At 34.3% G+C, this 22,472-nt stretch overlaps 1 protein-coding gene, 1 long non-coding RNA gene and 1 pseudogene across 3 annotated transcripts; all 3 read right to left on the reverse strand.

Annotated features, from left to right (window-relative positions):
* Nucleotides 1-3,695: 3,695 nt before the first annotated feature.
* Nucleotides 3,696-4,952, reverse strand: LOC111985079 (uncharacterized; annotated as a pseudogene).
* A 4,438-nt stretch (nucleotides 4,953-9,390) lies between these two features.
* LOC111985111 (3',5'-bisphosphate nucleotidase AHL) lies at nucleotides 9,391-14,303 on the reverse strand. Its single transcript, XM_024016762.2, has 3 exons — nucleotides 13,528-14,303; nucleotides 10,258-10,945; nucleotides 9,391-9,960 (listed from the first exon to the last, which is right to left on the reverse strand). The coding sequence occupies exons 1-3, from the start codon at nucleotides 13,910-13,912 to the stop codon at nucleotides 9,657-9,659; spliced, it is 1,377 nt and encodes a 458-aa protein (XP_023872530.1). The 5' UTR covers nucleotides 13,913-14,303; the 3' UTR covers nucleotides 9,391-9,656.
* A 1,107-nt stretch (nucleotides 14,304-15,410) lies between these two features.
* LOC111985080 (uncharacterized) lies at nucleotides 15,411-22,193 on the reverse strand. Of its 2 annotated transcripts, none has more exons than XR_010627830.1 (3): nucleotides 18,757-22,193; nucleotides 15,852-15,921; nucleotides 15,411-15,763 (listed from the first exon to the last, which is right to left on the reverse strand). It is a non-coding gene; the product is annotated as an uncharacterized LOC111985080 (long non-coding RNA). The 2 variants fall into 2 exon arrangements; XR_010627831.1 differs by having other exon boundaries at nucleotides 21,629-22,192.
* Nucleotides 22,194-22,472: the final 279 nt, after the last annotated feature.

Below are 22,472 nucleotides of genomic sequence, written 5' to 3' on the forward strand. Positions count from 1 at the left end.
TTTGCTTGCCCCTCCATGTGTTTAGCGTGTTTGTTTGCCCCCGTTTGGCCCTTTTTGTTAGTATGTTCTTTGCATGCTTTCTATCTTCTTTGCTTGTCTGCTGGCTTGTTTCATTGTTTGTTGCATGTTCAAGCATGAAGCAAAGGATGCTTGGAGAGAGGGAATGACCTCCTAGGCACAAGCAAAAAGGGCAAAGACGTAAGCACGAAGACATAAACCCAAATAGGGCAATTTTCAATAGATTTGAGGCCTAGCCTCCTCGAGCGATTATATCTTTCTACCCACTCTTATCCTTTTCTCTATAGCATTGTATTAAGCTTATCCTCCATGTACCATTCTTAGGTCGCATTCCTAGGGTATGGCAATGTCTAATTTATCTTTCCTGCACCTTGTTGGGCCATACCTTAGGGATGTCGGCATGTATCTCTTATCTTTTCGGTACCTTGCTTTGGGTCGTGTTCCTTGGGTGTGGCAATGTCTGATTTACTTTTCCTGTACCTTGCTAGGCCATACCTAAGGGACGTTGGCATATGTCTGCTTTACTTTTCTGCTCTGCATGATAGCATTGTGCATGATGTATATGTGTGTATGTGTGTGTGTGCGCCTACACGTGTGTAGGTGATTGTTCACTTTGTATGATGGACTCTCATGCTTATGCGAGCGACCCTCATTAACCATGAGCAATCTTGACCTTGCAATGTGGGTATGTGCTCAAGGCATTTGCTATAGGTGCATATTTATGCTATACTGTGTGCACAGTCATCGCAGTGTGATTGTCTTGATATATGTCACTTGAGTGACATTAGTTTCCCCGTGTATGCGACGCACATCAACATGCTTAATGCTTTGAAGGGCTTCGGCTCGTCTCAATATAAGCATGTCGATACATGCCATATACACTGATGCAAAACCCCGCCGCTACGCCATAATGCACCAAATGCGAAACTCTGCCAGATTTTTGCTGTCAAAATAGGGAACCTCCATTGCTGTATTTTCACAATGAAAGCTTGGTAAGAATAGTGTTTTGTGTGCTATGATGCACTTGAGGCAAAGTGCTGACAAATTTCCACCACAAAAACAAGGCAAAATGCTGCTGAATTTTCATCGTGGAAATTTGGAACCAAATCCTAAATGCATTAGGAAAACATCGATTGGGACCACACCCATTCCAAAACCAAACCTTAAAGCCCGACGCATTCAAAGCCCCAAAAGCTAATGCCAATGTCCTATTTTCAATTGCCAATCTCCAAAAATTAAGGTTTTACCAAAACAAAGGACTGTCCTTGAACAGGCATTGTGGGGTGCCTAACACCTTCCCCACACACAACTAGACTTCTGAACTTAAGAATCAAGATTTTTTGCCCATCCATATTAGATTAGGAAAATCAACCTTTTTCTTAGCTTAGGATCAATAATAAAATCAAATAGAGTTAGGTGACCAATCACACCTTAGAAAAACCCAATGATTGGTGGTGACTTCACTTACCTTTGGTAATCCCTTAAAATTGACACAGATTCCAGTCAAATACCAGGGTTAAAACAACCCTCCTTCACACAAAAAAGAAAGCACCCGAGCTCCCTGAGCTTGCCGATGGGCTTGCACGAGCGTCATCGAGATGGGTGGTCGAAGGGTGCTCCACGAGGCGAGGCATCGACAATATGTGAGCGGAATAATGTAGAACAAAGACTAATATCTCACATATAAATAAGATGAAGAACAATGAAGCAAAATAAAGGACATTTAAATTCTCATGAAAGGGTGCCAAACACTAAGAATATTACACCACAAACATTGACTAGTCATGTCAAGATCCAAACTATACCTTCCTAAAGATCATATAGAACTTTTATTGGGACATAATGTAGGATAAAGAGGAGGAATTAAAAACAAAGGGTATAGGTACAAATAAAATGTGTTCCCAATAATAATTAGAGAAACAACTTCTTTTGAGTATATGACATTTGATTTATCCTCTCTAGTTTCTTGAATATTGCACCTTCACTTTCTTTTCTTTTTTTCTTCAAAATTTCGTCAACAAATTCATTCTCTTTTTCTTCCTCTTTCACATTTCTTTTTTTCTTTTTCTTTTTCAAGATTATTCCTTTTCTGTTTATGACTCTTTTTTTTTTTTTTTTTGAGTGAGTCCTCCTTTTCTTCCAACTATTTCACCACAAATTTACCATAATAAGACAATTTGATTGCATTCATTCTTGGAACACATTAAGAAAGGGTTTGAGAAAGAATGACTAAAATAATAGGCTCAAAATAGGTGACTAGTGGTAATGTACCAAGAAAGAATTGGGATGGTTCTTCAAAATTTGTGACTTTAACATATTCAAAGGGTTTGATGAATTCTTAGCATTTGACCAAATCAAAGAATAATGAGACAAAGCAACAACCAAGTTATGCGCTTCCAAATTAAAAATGAGATCAAAAGAAAATAACCCTCTAAAAAAATGAATGACTCAAGAACTCACTTGGGTTAGAGCCTCTACATTTTATTTTTAAGATTTTCAAAGTCATCTCTATCTCTCAACCAAGAAATATTTTCATGTGACTAAAGTGCATGTGCATAATAGTTGAGTATGAAAAAACAATGAAATTCTTTAGATAGAAGTAGCATTAAGAACTTTGACTTAAAATCTTGTTAAAGCAACACTTTTTTAAGAAAAAAAAAATTGGACTAAAAAAAATACAAAAATCACTAAAAATAACCCCAAAAATGAAAAATTAACATGAAATAAAACCAAATGCAAATCATCTCACATTCCTCCCCCCAACCTAAAACTTACATTGTCCTTAATGTTAACAAGGAAAAACAATAAAGAGTAGAGATTACAGAAAATACCTTGAAGAGATGAACATAAATGAACAAAAAAAAAAAACTTTAACACCTACAAAGGGTTAGAAAAAACAATAATAATAAAAAGAGAGAAAAAGGGGGGAAAAAAATCTAAACTACACCACAAACACTAATGCTAATTGCGTGGCAAGTATTGATAAATGAGATCCTCCAAATTAATGGATTCCTCCTCTAGTGAAAAATTCTCAAGAAATGGCTTAAGACATTGTCCATTCACCTTAAATATGTTACCATTCTGAGGGTTTTCAATTTATGTGGCACCATGGGGGAAAACATTTTTAACAATGAAAGGTTCAATCCATCTAGGTCTCAATTTTCTAGGGAACAAATGTAACCTAGAATTATACAAAAGAACTTTTTGAGATGGTTCAAAAGATTTCCTTAAAATAAGTTTATCATGAAAAACCTTCATTCTTTCTTTATAAATTCTAGAGTTCTCATATGCATCACGCCGAATTTCTTCCAACTCATTCAATTGCAATTTTCTCAATGAACTAGCCTTGTCTAAGTTAAAGTTAAACACTTTTATTAACCAAAACGATTTATGTTCCAATTCTACATGCAAGTGACAAGCTTTACCATAAACAAGTCTATAGGGAGACATACCAAGAATATTTTTATAATAAGTGCGGTACACCCAAAGAGCATCATTCAACCTTAAAGACCAATCATTACGATTTGGGTTAAATGCCTTTTCCAAAATTTGTTTAGTCTCCCTAGATGGTTTGTCATTGTCCTCTAAATAAATCCTATGAGTACAAACCAATGGACTAAGTCCTTTTATGTTAGCCATGTTCCTTCCTATGACACCTTTATGTTTACTCAAAACATTTAATAACTTACATTCTTGCAAGCAGTCAAGTTCAGAAGATATACCATAGGAAAAGCCTCATCAGTTCCTAGAAAAGCATACTTGAGATCATTTGGCCAGGGCTTCAACTCCCATTTAGGTACTTGCTCACTAGATGGTAACAACTTTATCTCACAAGGTGGCAACTCCTCATATTTCAATTTCCAATTGCTCGCTTCCAATTCCTGTGCAGATTCTAGGAGATAATGAATGTATGCAATTTCAAAATTCTCATCAAAATTAAAATCACATGAATTGACTAAACAAGCTTCTAATGTTTGGTCTTGAGGAATTGTTTCAATCAAGTTAACTTCATGGACATCATCTTCATCCCTAGTTTGCTTACAAGTATTAAAAATATTAAGCTCAAGGGTCATATTGCCAAAAGATAATTTTAAGACTCCACTTCTAAAATTTATCAATGCATTAGAAGTTTCAAGAAATGGGCATCCTAAAATCACATATATTTAAGAATTAGCATTAGAAACAGAATGCATGTCCAAAATAATAAAGTCAATAGGAAAATAAAATTTGTCCACTTGAACCAAAACATCCTTAACAACACCCTTAGGAACAATCATAGATCCATCGACAAGTTGCAAAATTATGGAAGTGGATTTTAACTCACCTAAACCTAATTGCTCATACACTAAATATGGCAAAAGATTCACACTTACCCAAGATCAAGCAAAGCTTTCTCTATTTTAGAATTACCAATCATACCTGAAATAGTGGGACAACTTGGTTCTTTAAACTTTGGAGGTTTATTGTTTTTCATGATTGCACTAACTTGTTCAGTCAAAAATGCCTTCTTATGTATATTAAGCTTACTTATAACGGTACACAAATCTTTCAAAATTTTAGCATATGATAGAATTTGCTTTATGGCATCCAAAAGAGGAATGTCCACTTTAACTTGCTCAAGCACTTCAAGGATTTCAAAATTTTGATTCACTTTTTGAGCGGGAATCAACTTTTGGGGAAAAGGAGTAGGGATAGGACACCTTTCAATTTCATTAGATTTAGGCTCAAGGACCTCATCACTACTCTTTATTTTGGAAGATTCTTCATGTTTATTGCTTTTAGGAATATCTTTTTCAATGACTCTTCCATAACGAAGAGTAGTCACAGGTTTAACTCACTTTATTTTCAGAGGAACTACAATTATTAACACAAAATTGACCTTGGGGGTTTGGTTGTGGTTAATATGGAAACTTACCCTTTTCTATTGTGTTCATGGATTTAGTCAATTTAGTAAGAGTGGGGGAAGAATGTGGGGGAAGAAACAAATTATTACGGATTAAGATTTAGCTATGGGTGCAGCTATTGCAAAGGTATTCCCAAGAACTTTGTCATCACCTTTGTCTTTCGCATATTAAGAAGAAATTTCCAAAGAAACTTTCCCATATATTATAAGAAGTCAATATTCAAACGTGAGTTGAAGAGATGCATACGTGAGTCACCTAGCGTGGAAAATTTTGAGGAGGCTTGGAAGAGCCTAATATTGACTTATAGCTTGGATAGAAATGAATGGAAATTTTTTTAGGTAGAATGGAAACATTTTTTTTTTCTTAAAACTCATTGAAACACATCCAAACATCTTTGTCATAGAAAAACTAGTAGCTTCACGGGTAGCAAAGTTATAGCATCTCCTAATCCAAACATCTCTAATTACAAAAGTTGATATGTGAAAAAGTGGGGAAAATGGACAAATGCCCTTTTCGCACAAATTATACAGCGTTTTCCTCCTTTCCCAAACTAATTAAGGAAATGCCCCTCTTTTGAAACTCGATTTTCTAAAAATCGAATTTCAATTTAAAACTCGATTTTTGGACAATCGAGTTATTACAAACTAAAAAAAAAAAAAAAATTACTGGAACTCGAGCTCCATGAACTTGAGTTCCCTACAATTTTTTAAAGCCCTATAGTAGCATTTTAAAACATGCAAGTTTTTTTCTTTAGTCTTATTACTCCATAGGGAGCCCTATAGTGGCATTTTAAAACATGCAAGTTTTTTTTCTTACATTTGATTGCTCCATAGGGAGCCCTATAGTGGCGTTTTTTATGGAACTTGAGCATGAACTTGAGTTCCATGTAAATTTTTTTTTTTTTTTTTTAATTTTACCTATAGCTGCATTTCATGGAGGCCTATAGTGGCGTTTTTAATACCTATAGTGGCGTTTTTTATGGAACTTGAGCTCCATAAACTTGAGTTCCATGCAATTTTTTTTTTTAATTTTTTTTTTAATTTGATCGCCCAATAACTCGATTGTCTAAAAATCGAGTTTTAAATTGAAACTCGATTTTTAGAAAATCGAATTTCAAAAGAGGGGTATTTCCCTAATTAGTTTGGGAAATGGGGCAAAACGCTGTATAATTTGTACGAAAAGGGCATTTGCCCATTTTAGCCATGAAAACGTGGTTTTATTCAATCAATGGGAGATCAAGTGTACAACTAACATAAAAACATTTAGCAGTAACAACTAACAACTAATACAATAGTGTTTGCTGCTCCGTAATCACTCTTAAACTTGCAAAAATTCTTAGTCACTAATAATACATTTTGTTTTCCCATCAAAATGTTTGTCCGTGAGCCTTCTAGCATTTCCCCGCAAAATAAAATGAAGTGTTTCTTTTAATACTTTCACGATTAGTTATAAGCAATAAATCTTACTTTAAGAGCCTATTCAAAAAATTAGAGCAAGTCAGTACTGCTGCTTCCATATGGTGATGTTATCTTCCAATAGGTCAAGAAAAACTGAAATTGAAAGCATCAATGCGAAGTGAGAGAAATAGTGACAACAAACCACTGCACCCACCAAATTTTTTAACTTCAGCAATCAAATATAGATGCAATAGAAAAAAATAGTTCTAGTTAAGAAAAGTCAAAAAGGAAAAAAAAGTGTGAGACAACATAGTCTGGAACGATAGATAGAGGATGAATAAAATCACTTTAAAATAACCATTATACGTTCATAACTATGACAATAGTTGTGTTATTCAACAAAGTCTGGCAGCTGTGGCTTTTTTTATTTTTTATTTTTTGGGATGCTATCGGTGACTTGGCCATGGAAGTGGAAGAGCCGTGGCCGAGAGAGAGAGAGAAACGTGTAGTGGAGATAAAGAGAGAGAGTCAGATGTATACACTTTTTTGGGTTTAAAGATAAGTATCAAATGTATAAGGGATAATAAACAAAAATGATATGTCCACAATATTTTTATAACAAATCCTAAGTGGTAGGTTGTTACTGATTGTTATTGTTGGGGCAAAAAAGTAATATTAGTGTTGGGTTCAAATTTGAACCAATAACAAGTAATCTTAGTGTTAGTGAAAATGTTGTAAAATTATTGTGGACGTAGTACCTTTCGGATAATAAATGAGATCAATCCGAATATTAGCATTAATGAGGGTCTTGTTTTATCGTTGGATCTACCTAAATTCAATGGTTTAGAAAATCTGTAACTCATACGCTTATATCACGTGTAACTCGAATCTATCTCTATATAATAGATAAAATGTACATTATTATAAAATTAGATATGCTATGTAACTGACACACTATAATCTTTGCATAATAATGGTTGATTAGGTTTTAGGATTTACAAGGTTTTAAAGAGGGGAAAAAAAAAAAAAAAGATTTACATGATCCCTATGTCCTTGATTATTGCTAATATGCTCTACCCATTTTTACATTTCCAACCATACTTAGTCGAATCGGTAATGAAGTGGATCATTCAATAGCCCCGATATTTAAGTAACGGAAAAAGAGGGAGTAAAGCAAGCTATTAGTTGCTAGATACTAGACAAGACACATGTAACTGCAACACTTATTAATCTCTTCCAAATACATATGCGATAGTTCTCACGATCATTCTTTATGATTATCATCAAAGTAGTTACAGTTAGGGTTTGTTCCCTAAATCTAATTTATTGGCATATTATAAATAATTAAATTTTTTAATTATGTGAGACTATTTGTATATGAACTAATTTAGTATTATTATCTAATCCTTGAGATACATTGAATGTGATTTATATGATATAGTTATAGAATATATAAATCATAAATTCCTTAAAAACTCAAAAAACTTAGTTCATAGTTAGTGATGAAATTTGGTGTTTCATCAGCGAAATTTATAACATTTCAACTAAAATGATATGTCTTGATTATGGAAGCGGAGACTTTTAGTTGATGTGTTGGTGTGTCTTTAGTGTGTAAGACATATTGAACTGGATTATTATGAGATTAATTATTCAATTAACAACTATCACCTGAATAATAAATTTCACGACTTCTATTTTCATAAATTCTCAATCTTAGAGGATTGTGAATCTGATCATAAAATGTAGGTTGCTCTAATATATATCAGGAGTGAGATCTAATATAACGATCAAAATCTCAATATGTTGGGTAATCGGCTAACCGCATGTAGTGTTGAGGGAACACATATTATTTAGATGGAATCTATAATATCTTTCTATAGATATATAGAATATCCCCTTGAAATAAATTTAATGTGAATTGGTTATTCAAAGAGTTGGGCCCAGCCACTTTACTAAAATTTATATTAAATGAAATTAGATTTCATAAAATATATAAATAGTTAAAATAGTTTTTTATACTGGCACACATTTTACACACATATCTACAATTAATGCAAGAATTTTCATATTTTAAAAATATCCACATTTTAACACATAAAGTGAAGGTGAGAAAATAGAAATGAATCGATTGCCGCCATTGAAGTTGTACATATGATTTATTAATTGTAACATTTTTGGTTAACTACTTATAATGTGGAGGTGCATGAGTAGGGGCCTCACATGTCCAAATTTGAAAATTTTCCAATAAACCTTGTAGCAATTTACTACAATCAATTGGCTTTTTTCCCCCTGGATGAATTGGCTATCAGAATGTTCGTTTGTGTAGATGTGTGCAGGCTTATATCCATTAACCAACATTTGTCTTGGAAACATGCCATTTGTCTTTGTATTAGAACCCTTGTGTGTATGTGATTGTTTCTCAAAAAAAAAAAAAAAAGGATAATTGTTGTATATTGCTTAAGAGAGCGTGTTGTATATAATATAACTTACCTTAGTACCCTCCCATAAAAATTATCATAGCTTTTAAGTGGAGTTTGTGATGTACCTTTATGTTAGAACTTATTTTCCTCTCTTTTATATGTGTATCTTTTTCTCAAAAATAAAAATAAAAAATCACCTCTAACTATTTTTGCCTCCTGAGAAGTATATTCCAAATTGCCACTTTACTATCCTTCATCTACAGTCTACTGGGCTAGCCCATCCAATTTTCGAGATACATGCTAGTTTGTATGTATATTATGTGTCAGCTACTAGTAGGCAGGAGGTCCTAGTTTTTTAAGAAACACTAATACATTTGGTATCTCATAGTTTTCAATAATTAAATATGAAACAAAAAATACAAATTAGTTTATTTTAAAAATAGATTGTTTTGTTTTTGGAATAAGGGCTTTATTGCTTTTGGTAAACCGTGAAACAAAAATGCAAAAAGTTAATGGACTAGTAGGTGCAAGTAACTAGTGTCATCAGATGTTTGGTTGTTCATTTGTTAGTTCTAAAAAGCATGAATCTAGTTTAAAGAGTCATTGGAATAAAAAATTTAAATGAAATAAAACAAAACAGCATTCCAAAACTGTGCAATAAAAATAGGATGGTTTATTTCCTTGAAAGTGTTTAAACTTACAAATGCCAGCCCCAGTCATTGTTTGCAGGCTGATTTCTAGGGTCTCCTACAAACCTATAATTACAAACCTCATCCCACACACCCCACGCAAAAAAAAAAAAAAAAAAAAAAAAAATGACGATTCGCAATTTCCTGACCCTGTCTAGAGGAGAGGAGTCCCATTGATTTCTAAATAATCTTTTTGTGTTCTCTCCATTGATGTTCAATAACTGAACCTTATAGACTTGAGGAGTCCCAGCTAGCATCAACAGCACTGATGATCTTGTCATGTAGTTTGGGTCCAGCACATGCAATTATACCTCGATCAAGACCTTCTAGGTAAATGCCCTTTGAAAAGTCAAGTGGTCGCCCTCTGGCATCAGTTACCACTCCACCAGCCTCCTGTATGATAACAACTCCTGCTGCATGATCCCATATTTTCTCCTTGTAGCCTGCCCTTGCAAACTTCATAAAAATCTCAGCATCTCCACGGGCTATAGCAGCATACTTGACCGTACTGTATACTCTTAGTGGTTGCTTCCTGCAGTCATATCGTGACAAGTGAGCTCTTTCCACACAGCCGAAATATTATCCCCCAAGAATTCATCTTTAATGTTATTGGTATGTTAATTGTAAAATTCAAGCTTCTTTTTTTTTTCTTTTTTTTGAGAAGATTCCAATTCAAGCTTGTGTAACTAAGATATAATTATTTTCTAAAAAGAATGAAAGGAAACATTAGTCAGTCACATTTAATTCAATTCATCATTTCCTCTGAGATTCAAGACGAAAATGTATTAATTTGGTAAAAGAAAATAAAATAGAATAAAAACATATGTACCTAAGCCCCATGCTGTGAGCCACTCCTGCTGTGAAGGAGTGGCTTGAATTTGCCTTCTCAACTGGTTCACAAAAGGTTGCCAATGATGGATTATCAATGGAAGACACTCGAACTGGCCTTACAGAGTTTGGCCAGACTAACTTCTGATTTACATGGAGCAGTGGTTGCATCAAAGCCTCACCACTACCTCTCCTAGCGTAAATCACACAACCTTTGTCCCAAGACTCAGATGTTGGTGGAGTCAACTTAGAAATAATTCTGTGGTAGCGATGATGATAACTTAGCCATTCCTTTCTCATTGGATAATTTGGACACCCAAGAACTCCTAGCACTACTTGTCCATCCTCTATCAGTGCTAGAGCTACAGCATATTGATCCCCACGGACGAAACCCAATGTGCCATCAACAGGGTCAAGTGTCCAAAATCTTCCAGTAGGACCCCCAGTTGTGTTGCAACGGCTTATGGCTTCAAGAACCTCTGAGGTCCCAAGGGAAATATTTGGACCTTTGAGTCCAAAACGAGGGGCTTCAGCTAGACATTCATTTACAGTGTTCAATACAGTTGCTAATAGTCCAGCTGCATCAGCCTTGCAGAGTTTTTGAATATCTTCTTCAGCAACTATGGACACATTTTTACTCCCAAAGGACTCAGATAGCAACCAGCTGACTGTTGCTTGGACACTCCAATCTGTGTACATGTCGTGATTAGCATAATTAGCCAATCTTAATAAATATCATCTTCAATACTTTAATTGAGGACTGAAATGTACTTGTTGAGGTTCAATTGGTGACTTTTTCTCCTGTTTTTTTTTATTTTTTATTTTTATTATTATTATTATTATTATTATTATTATTATTATTATTATTATTATTTTTTATGGATAAGTAAAAAAATTTATTCCAAAAATAGAAAAAAATATACAACAAATGCTCAGATACAAGCATTAGTGGCCTATAATCCTAATGCACACAAATCCCTATTCCCTCACAGGGAAAACCTCTTTACCCCAAGGGCTAGAGAGACCTAAGCCTTACAAAACCCTGGACTAATACCTTACAATAAAGATAAATATTACGTAATCCAACTCTGAAAATATTATGGTGATTCTAACACTACACTGCAAGTTTTTTCACGGCAAGACTATATGTTTAAACTGCAGTGCATTGATAAATTAAAGCCCCATTCATAATGGTGACATAAAGATGTGCCAGTAGAAGATTAGGAAACCAGTGGAGGCCCCAACCNGAGTAGAGTACATAAACTATTGACCAAGTAAATTACCTAATTTACCCTTATTATATTAACAAAATTACACAAGGGGAAGGGCTAATTAATCCCTTCCCCCTTACTAATTTTAAAAACATCCAAATAAGGTGGAGGTGAATCATTCTCCTCTACTCTCCTCCCCACTACTCCCCTTCCCTCTACTCCCCTCTACTCTCCTCCCTCTCTAAACTTCCAAACAAGCCATTAGGGCTACTATGACTACCTAACGTGGTCCCGGATGATCACATCTACGCCGATTATGCCGAGCTGAGAGAAGATTTCAGCATCTACATTAAGTTTGTACCAGGGAAACGTAGGTGGGACCCAACGGCCATCCATGGCTTCTTTGAACCGAGTGGGCCTTTGGTGAGCAAGCTGATAGTCTTGTAGTGTGGAGCAAGCTCGCCTCAGGATTTCTTGTGTGGATTGTCATGCTTCGCCCAGGCGAGTTTTGTTTTGACTAAACTATGCACTCCATGCTATTGTGACGACTAGTTCGATAAAAATGGTGTCTGTATGTTGCTTGAAGAGCATATACCAGATGAGGTCCATCAAAGACATAAATAAAGACTAAAATTCTAAAACAAATTCTTGATGCAAAAAGAATACAGCTTGCTTAATAAAATTTCATTGAAAATAGTTGGAAAATTGACAAAATCCTTGGAACGTACTCACCCAAAAAAGCCATAGGTGAAAGAGGTGATTCAAAAAAAGAATTAGGTACTCTTTGCATTACTCTATTAGTACCAAATGTAAGTTCCTAACCTCATGAGCAAATTGTACGTCAAAATTTAGTATTACTTTATTGTTACTCATTGCAAGAGCTGGTCATAGACCATACCTCCCACCTTGAATTATGTTAGTACTATATATATATATATATATATATTTTTTTTTTTTTGCCCCACCTTTTAATTCTAAAATGGTTCTAAACATCTGCTAAAGAAGTCACAACTGACAAGGAAATTTACGACCATCTGAAAAGTCAAAATGCGGCTTCATAGTCAACTGTGGCTCTCAGAAACTAGGATGCCTTTCATGATCTATTCATAAACAGTATCCCAGGGCCCAGGCACGATAGCATTCTAATGGCTCCAATGTTGAGAGTTAAACATAATTTAGTTTATGAAACTACATTTTATTTATGAAAAAAGTTAGTAAAACAGGGAGTTGTTGTATGCAGTAGTAATTTTTTGAAGTTGCCTAATCTAATATGGTGCAAGTTAAGAGTACGATAAGAGTTCTCTTTCTCTTCCCTCAACAATCTGTCTTCCTTTAAGAGTGTGATTCTATTCCATTGTGAGTGGTGTTTGTGTGGGAAGGCCCGCCCGCTTCCAACATCCAATACATAATTTTTTTTTTTTTCTAATTGCTTGTGTTATTGCACAACACTACAAGGTTAACTTACTTTCCTTGAAAAAGGTCTTTTAAAACTTGTATTTAATAAAATATTTTTCTTATCAGAGTCTCTTATTTTTCTATTTTCTTCTAGCAATTAATCAACAAGCAATGTTCCACTTCCATGGGCTGCTTTTGTTCATGCATTCCAGCTCTCACCCCCATTTATTAACTTTATTTTCCCATTCTTATGAAATTACTATTCAATTTGAATATATGTGGGTGGCTCAGAAATTGCACTTTTGATTAGCTCAGTTTCATTATAATATGCCCCAGAATCCAGATACCGAACCATTAAAAAAATTATTACCATATTAAAACCAAATCGAAGCAAACAAGTGACTATTAGTCTATTCTATTATATTCTCACGCTATAATGTCTGAGAACAACATGAATAAGTCTTTAGCATATATTTGATTAGCAGAGTGTCATACATCCTAAACCCAACTCGCATAAATGGATAACTTTTTAGTAGAATTTAAAAGGCCCACCAAAGATACAGCCAAAGGCAACCAAAATATACATGAATACGAACACCAACACCAATAACAAGAACTCAATTAAGAAAAAATTATGAAGAAAAAGCAAGAAGATGAAGAATTACCTGCAACAGTGACAGGAGAATTGTCATCCTTGGATTGGACCTGACCGTTGGTTTTGGAAATCAAATTGCCTTGCACTCTCTGGCAGAGAGCACAAGCCATTTGTACAGCTCTTACAGCAACTTCCAACTCTTTGGAATATTTTTCTGATTCTGAGGGTGTACTGTCCAGCTTTGTCTGGTCCTCCATTATAGAAGAAGAAGAACAACACAAACAACTTTGGTTGAACTTTGATAGAGAAACAAGATTGCGTTTTGATGATGAGTTGTGGTGGTGTGAGAAGAACAAAGTTCCTACATGGTGGGATATAAGGGGGTTGTTGATTATTCTTCCATTTCCTAAGACATGTGGAACTCTCGTAGCCAGACCTAAACAATATAAAGGCATTGATAATCTCTCTCTCTGAGAGATAACCTATGATTTAACTTGGATTATGTGTGTATATTGTGACGTTGGAAGAGGGTCAGAAAATTGAAAAGACCAAAAGATAGTAGTGGAGGTTAAGGGCAAATTTGAGAGAATAATAAATAAAAGAATGTTTTCATTCATGATCTCAACGAAGAGAGAGGCTATACCGGTTGTGATCAGAGCAGAAGCGTTGGATTTGAAACTTGGATTAGTAACACATCAGTTTAGGAGATCAATTTGTGAAGTGTTAATGTACGTATATTCACTTATTTATAGTGTTTTGCTAGCTGCTAAGTGAAGAGAAGTTTAATCACATACGATATTATTATGTTTTTGGATAATGATTAAGAAATGAGAAGTGAAGGAATGATTTGCTGCTCAATGCCAGAGGGAGGTTAGAGCACTAGCGTTGGGTGTGTAAACACCCCTCAGTTTCTATTTTGCAACCCAATTCCTTAAAAGAATTCAACATCCGGGTTGCTATTCTTAAAATTTTATGCCAACTGCCTACAGTGAGGTTCTTAAAATTAAGGGTCTGATTTACCTCCAGTGAAAATTTAACCGGATATCTCCTTTTGTTTTAAACAGAAACTGCCATATCACTCACTAATAAACAATAGTGGAGATTAAAAACTCAATGCCACCTCATTAAATTTTAAACAAAAACTAACAGAGCCCACCCAAGACTAATGTTGTTGCTTCTTCTCACGTTAATAACGTTAACGTTTTCATAAACGTTTTTTTTTTCTTCTTCTTCTCACGTTAACAGTGCCCGCCCAAGTTCTCCCTCTTTTTTTTTTTTTTTTTTTTCCAGCCTGCCAAATCAAATTTTAGAACTGGGCTATAGCATATGTGAAGATGTCATTTTCTGCAAGAATGACTACAACTCAATTGAGTGAGAGTAGAAACTCTGATTTGAAGGATTATTTACATAAATTTCTGAACTTTTTACCTATTAAAATAATACAGTAATTTCAAATGGACAGTCTTGTAATTTTGTAGTTTTTCATGATTACTACCTTAATTGTTTGTAATGAGGAGGTGTGCTCTTTGAATGGATAGTTTTTATTTTGGGTTTAAAAAAATGCATGCCAAGTGCTTGAGAAAAGTTTCCAAAGAATTTCAAATAAGGCCAGGGCCAACTAGAATATACTGTGAAGGAAGCATTGTATTTGAAGGAATCATGCTAAGGCCAACTAGCAAACTGAAGTAGCCACAGCACTGCACCAGTTATGCAGCAGCCTCAGCACTGCACTAGTTATGCAGCGGCCTCAGCACTGCACTAGGCACCTATTAGAGATTTTATAATCGCAACAACATAGATTAATATATATATATATATATATATTCTTCCTGCAAGCCAATAGCACAGCAACATACTATTTTTCCATCAAAAAGATACTATTCTTCTAATTTGCATAAATTGTTTGCTAAAAAAGTACAAAGTAGCATTAAAGATAAAAAGAACTTTGACCATTACAAACTTTGAGCTCCAACAAAATAGCATAAGTGTGAGTTCCACAATTACAATCTTCAAGCTCCAACCAAAAAAAAAAAAAAAAAACAAACAAACAAACATAAATCACGAGCTCTAATGATTACAAACTTTGAGCTCCAAAAAGTAGTATAAATTGTTAGCTCCAACAATTAAAAATAATGGTTATTTACAATCATTCAAAACTAAGAATTTGTTGCATCCATTCAAAGATCAGGTCGAAAAAGCTTCAATTTTACCCGTTGTAAACTTTGTAAGCAATGAACTGATATCATCCCCTTCAAGATCACTAGGATTCTTAGAACATGGAAGAGGAACATAAGGATTTGTCATTCCTGCTTGACACATTACAACTATTAGCCAAATATTAACTATTAGAAAATCCACATAAGTCCCTTGAAAATTCTTCATTTCTTTTCTTACCATAAAAATTTACTAAATTCTCAAAAGTTCCAAATGAGCTTTGTTCTTGATCATTTCTAATACTCTTCCCCTACATATAGTAGAAACATAATAGTTAAAAATGATGATTAATCTTATAGTATGAAACTAGTTGTTATCAAATAAAATTCAAATAATTCTTATTTATGCACTCAATGTAAACTCTAATACAATGGTACCTAAGATAACGATGAAGGATTACAAGGTTCACCAACACTTGAAAAATGAGGAATGTACAAATCCTATATTTATTAGAGATCAATAATAGTGTACAATTTATGAAATCAAAATCACCTAAAATGATGGGGGAAAAAAAAAAGATTAAACAACATGGATGAAGTTACCTGAGCTGAATGATCTATGTATGGCAGATGATTATAACTAATGACCTCATTAACTTGCATAGATGAAGTTAAATGCTTATCCTACATAATGTGTAATGTTTAGTAAATTATTATGTCATTAGATAAAGAACCTAGAATATTTGTGAAGCAGTATTAATGTTAAAAATTATAATGGTGAGACTAGTAGCTGTAAACACTAATTTGTTTGTATGGGTTGATGGATGCTTCCTTTTTTCTTCTTTTTGGGCTTTTCAAGACAACTTTTAATCCGGCGTCTTCATTTACAGCCTTGCTTCTTCTTGAGACCCTTAGCAGAAATGGTTATCATCTCGACTAATGAATTTTCTTGGTTAATATCAACTTGACAGGGATTAGATTTTTTCTATGGATATCATCAATTTTTTTGCTCAACTCATTATAGCTTCCCAATGCTAGCTCGTATGCTTCCTCACATTCACTTGCTCAAGTGATAAGCTTGACATAAATTAGGCCCAAAAACTTATATCGAGTTGTAACTTCCAACTTGGTGTTAGCTTTGATATCATGTCCATTAAGTCTTGCACAATCTCATTTTTTGCATCTTTTGTCCATCTCTTAAAAATGTATTTCTCTGGAAGAACCTTAATATCCTTAACATCAAGAATTTTTAAAGCATGACTACACAAAATTCAACCTCTTTCAAACTTTCTACAACTACATGAAACAATCTTTTCAAAAGGATTAAAAATTACTCGACGATCTTTTGGCTTACCATATATTGAAACTATATACTCATGAGTTGCATTTCTTTCAACACGCTCCTTCACAAAAGCTCCTTGGAACTCTTCATATTGCTCTTGAAACTTCAAAAATAATTTAGGTGTATAAATGTGTGCTGCTTGAATCACCATAGGAGATGCAATCTTAACTTTTGGCAACTTTTGCCTTAAATTGTACTCACCCTTCAACTCCTTGTAACGTTTAGCATCAAGTAGTCTCTCAAAATGTATGAAGAATTTTACAATATCATAGTCTGACTGTAAATAATCCTTCAAATCAGAGTTTATACTCTCACTCAATTGAGTTATAGTCATTCCTGCAGAAAATGACATCTTGACATATGCTTTAGCCCATTTCTCTTTCACTTCAAATGCACTTTGAAGCCAAGAATTATCGAAAGCATTGTACTTATGAAGTATAGCATCCCAAGCACTAAGAAACTCTTCCTCCTCTTCCCAAATTTTAAAACATGCATCGAGATCACTTCTAAATTCATCCTCACCTCGTAATAAATGGTTGAGACCCTTGAGAGCATTTTGCATTAAATGCCATTTACATAATCGATGATAAGTATTTGGCATCACCAATGAGATGGCTTTTGCCATTGCCGGATCTTGATCGGTACAAATTGTATTTGGTTTCTTCCTAGACATTGCTTCGAAAAATGCTTCAAACAACCAGTGAAATGTATCAATAGTTTCATCATATAAAAGGACAGCCCCAAATATCGTAGACTCTCTATGATGATTAAACCCGACAAACATTGCAAGGGGTCGATACTCCTTATTAGTTCTGTACGTTGTATCAAAAGAAACCACATCACCAAATAACTTATAATCAACAATCATTTGCGCATCTGCCCAAAAAATATTTGTTATTAGTTTTGAAGCATCTAACTGTACTGCATAGTAAAAGGAAGGATTCTCTTTCCTTTGTTTTTGAAAGTATTTAAATAAACTCCCTGCCTTACCACATTTCTGTTCTTTTTTCCGTTTACTATAATGGTAATTCTTTTGATCTTGCTTGGTGTAACAAAAAGCATCTCTACCACCAACTTGCCTGGCCATGAACTCATATGAATCCTTCAATTTTATACCACTATCATAAGCCAAATCAATTTCCATTGCTTGTGCTTTTGAGACCTTTTGTTGGGATGGCATCATGTGAGCACATTGTGGAATATGGAGAATATGATTATGGTTGAGCTCAAGGCTATGTATAAAATATTTCCCCTTCTTTTTATCAAGCCGAATTATCATATGAGCATTGCAACCTGTCCTTGTTTCAACCCGTTCATACTTATTTTCACCATCTCTCTCCCATGGGGTTTTATTTCCCTCTTTACAACAAGTAAACTTTCTTGAAGTCACCACGCCATCCTTTTTTCTTTTATGGCACCATTCTTTTTGAATACTAAATCCAAAATTTCTTCCACACTCATTATAAAAGTCATATGCCTCTTGTTCAAAACCAAATTCAATGCCAAGTTTTGGAATATAATCAGTATCCAATTTTTGGCTGTCATCATTGTTTTCCTCTTCAATGTAACTATTAAATATAAATCAAAATGTATAAGAAACGTGAATTACCACTGAAAAATGAAAATAAATGAATGAATGATGGCAAAACTTTTGTAATCTTGTACATTATTTGCCTAAATTTATTAACAATGACAGAAAAACTCATAGATTTAATAATATTTAGCCTAAACTTAATTTTTTAATTATTTTGACATCTCATAAACATAGGATTGAATAAGAAATCAAAAGTAAAGATGAAAATACCTTCTCTGATACCCTGGCAGTTTGCAAATAAATTTCTTCTTCTTCTTCTTCACTTTTTTTTCTAAAGATTTTACCGAATAGTTCTAAAATTTGATTTGGTAGGCTGGAAAAAAGAAAAATAAATAAAAAGAGAGGGAGAACTTGGGCGACAAAACATATTTTTCTTATTGCTATTTTTGTATTTTGGCACTGAGTTTTGAAACTAAAGAGTCGATGAAGTTAAAATAAATAAATAAATAAAACCGTTAATGTCAACGTAGGAAAAAGCAGCAGCGTTAGTCTTGGGTGGGCTCTGTTAGTTTTTGCTTAAAATTTAATGAGGTGGCATTGAGTTTTTAATCTCTACCGTTAGTTTATTAGTGATTGACGTGACAACTTCTGTTTAAAACAAAAGAAGATATCCAATTAAATTTTTACTTAAGGTAAGTCAAACTCTAAAATTAAATATTATATTTTATTATAAACATTAATTTTCTCTCTCTTATTTAATAAAAAAAATATTCACTCTCTTTCTCTCTCTTTTCTCTGCCTCTTGCCCAATGTTGCCAATTACTGTCCTCTCTCCCATCTCAGCAACTCAGTTGGCAATGGCAACGGCGAAGATTGCTCGTTTTCGCTTGTAGATCGCTTGCGTGGGTCTTGGTGATTGCTTGTTTCCGATTGAAGATTGCTCGTTTTTGCTTGAAGATTGCTTGCATGGGTCTTGGGTTTAGATCGCTTGAAGATCGCTCGTTTGTGGCTCGGCAGAATTGAAGGGTACGGATCTTGGGTCTTGCATGGGTTTTGGGTCTTTGTTCTCATCTCAGAACTAAAGGGTAGGAATCCCAGTAGTTGTTTGTGGCTCGGCAATGGGTTTGGGTATGGATCTCTGCTGGTGATTCAACAGTGAGTTTGGCGGTGGCAGTGGGTATGTATCTCAGTGGTTGTTTGTGGCTCAGTGGATATGGAAATTTTGTTGAAATTTTTGGGTTTGTGGTGTGTCAATGATGTAGTGGTGGTAATTGTTGATTTGTGGGTTGTTGTGGTTCGGTGGCTGGTGCTGTGTGTGTGTGTGTTTTTATTTTTATTTTTCAATTCTATTGTGTTTCAGTGGTGGTGGTGGTGATGGTTGGCTTTTGGTTGTTGAGTTGAGTTTTAGTGGGAGGTGGTTGCTGGCTTTGGTGGGTTGCTAAAGGTTGCGGTGAACTGGGGATTGCTAGCCATGGGTTTGATAGAGAGAGAGAAGTGAATTTTTGATGGTACTATATTATTATCTAATTGGATAATTTATATTATTTTAATGTGTTAAATGTAAAAATAAAAACTAAAATAGCAGGAGAGTTGTGAATTAAGTTATAAAATAGATAAAGTGGAGTTTAAGATCTTAAATAAGTTATAAAATAGATAAAGTGAAGATTGAGAACCTTAAATAGGTTTTTTTTTAGTGTCCAATGCTAGTGCTCTAACAACTTGGACTTGGTGGAGTTAGCTTAAGGTCATACTAATATAATTGTTGAACCCTTCCTTTATTATGTAGGGTCCGTCTAAACCCTTTTCTATCGGTTCTTCAACTATTCAACTAATAAAATGCCATTATAATCATGCTTTGATTGTACTTTACCACCTTATTTCTTAGACTTGATAGAGAGAGAATATTTTCACATCCTCAATTTCTATCCATTTTTTCACTCTATTTTCTCTCTAGTCAAATAATAGAAAGTCTTCATCTACTCATTTTCCTTCCTTTGTTTTTTTTTTTTCATCTTCTCTATTTTCACCCTAACCAAATACCACATTATAGCACAATGATGGTACTATAGAGGATATTGATTCTCTAAGAGCATCCGTAGCAGCCGTTGTAAAAATTATGCCATTTTGCCACATCAAAAGCCTACTTTATTATTTTACTACATCATTTTACAATATCTCATTTATCAGCTGTTCTATATTTTTATCACTTCATTTAAATATTATTTCTTAATTCTTATTTTATTCTTTCTTTATATTTGTTCCTAACGGTAATATTTGTTCCTACAATAGTCATATTTTCAAATATCATCAATTCTAAACGGTAACATTTTCAAACAATCTTCTTAATTCAACTGTCATATTTTGGCCAGTTTAGACCTTGAATTGACAAGACTCACATTTGCATGACCCTTAATACATAGTTGAACAGGTAGAGATTACAAAAAAGTCAAACAAATGGTTAAGGCCATTAAAATCAATGCTCTCTTCATTGTACACTACCCTTACTTCAAAAGAGACAGAGTTTGAATTGGGGTGTAAAGCTGAGGCTCCTTCCAATATATACAAAAGCAAAAAGGATTAATAAGTAAAGAAAAGCCTAACTTTCATTTAATTTACCTGAAATTATTCACTTTCCCTAACCAAAGCAAAAAGTAAGAACAATTACAACTAAAAAAATGAATGAACAATACTACTTTCTTCACTGTACATAAAGCCGTAGTTCCATATGCAAAGATCAATAATTAAACAAAAAGCCTAACTTCCATTTAATTTGTAGCAAACACCCAATTTCTCTAAATTTTAGCTCTCCCTTTTGAATTCTGTCTTCTGTGTCCAAAAACATAAAGATTAATTTCCCAAATAACAAGGAAAATAGTAAAGAATTCAAGACTGGGTTTTTATTTAGTAAATCCTAAAAGCACTTTCCTTTCCTTTATTTCTTACTTCTTACAAACAAAAATGCTTCTCTAAATCATCAATTACTATATTCTTCCTTAAACAGCTTGATTAAACCATGTTTTTCATCAAAAACTTTTCTGGGTATTTTCCCATAGAGGCAAACAGAGCTTTAGCAAGCAATTGCAGCACCCAAACCCACAAATTAATTAAAACCCAGATGATAAAACCTTGACGAAGAACTTACCTGTACGCAGTAGATGTAGAACGAATCGATGAAACCAACTTGGCTCACGGTGAATCGATGAAACCTTCAGAGATAGAATAGCAAATCGGCGCTCTGAGAACGACGAACAGCGAATCGACGACTCAAGATAGAATAGAGAGGAGATACCCACAACCCAGAGACCCACAACCCAGAGACCCAAGCCGATCACAATCCGAAGTCACAAACCCACAACCCGATAGGCGACTCTGAGATAGAACAGAGAGGAGAGAGCGAACAAAAGGGGGAAAAAAACCGGTGAAGGGACAAATTAGATCAGTGATGGTAGAGAGGAAATCAGTGGTGGCTCATATTCATGAATGGGAAGAGAATAGAGCAAAAGAGGAAAGGGAAGAAGAAAGAGTGTGGGAGAGTGGAGATGGAGGCACATATGTAGATCGGGTTGAAGGAGAAGAACAAAGAGATATGTGAGAGAGTGGAGATGGAGGCGGTGAGGAATTGCTGAAGGAGAAGATGAAAGAGATATGAGAGAGAAAGAGGAATAAACAAAGAATAAATATTATGCCACACGCGTTTCGTACCGTGGCAAATTTGCCACGGTACTGTTTAATATTGCAAAAAATATACCATATCCCACATCTGCTAAATGGGCTCAAATTGAGTTTGGTGTGGGATATGTGCCAAATATTTAGCATTTGGCACATATCCCACATCTAATGTGGGTGCTCTAAGGAGGTTAATGTATGTGTATTCCAAATATTTGGCATTTATTGAACTTTTTGGCCTATTTGTATTTAGCATACTATGTAAGCTAATCATTATTTTTATTATTTTTCAACCTAGTCAATGGCTTAATTAACACGCC

The sequence above is a fragment of the Quercus suber genome, unplaced genomic scaffold (genome assembly GCF_002906115.3).
Source record: "Quercus suber isolate HL8 unplaced genomic scaffold, Cork oak 2.0 scaffold_33, whole genome shotgun sequence".
NCBI classification, from domain to species: Eukaryota; Viridiplantae; Streptophyta; class Magnoliopsida; order Fagales; family Fagaceae; genus Quercus; species Quercus suber.

Bases quoted from the DNA above. Each gene is read 5' to 3' on its own strand.
- LOC111985111 (XM_024016762.2), bottom strand. From the start codon at position 13,912: ATGCCTTTATATTGTTTAGGTCTGGCTACGAGAGTTCCACATGTCTTA. The intron at 10,946-13,527 runs GTAATTCTTCAT...ACATGTACACAG, and splicing joins TTCTCCTGTCACTGTTGCAG to ATTGGAGTGTCCAAGCAACA. The intron at 9,961-10,257 runs GTACATATGTTT...ATATGACTGCAG, and splicing joins GCTCACAGCATGGGGCTTAG to GAAGCAACCACTAAGAGTAT.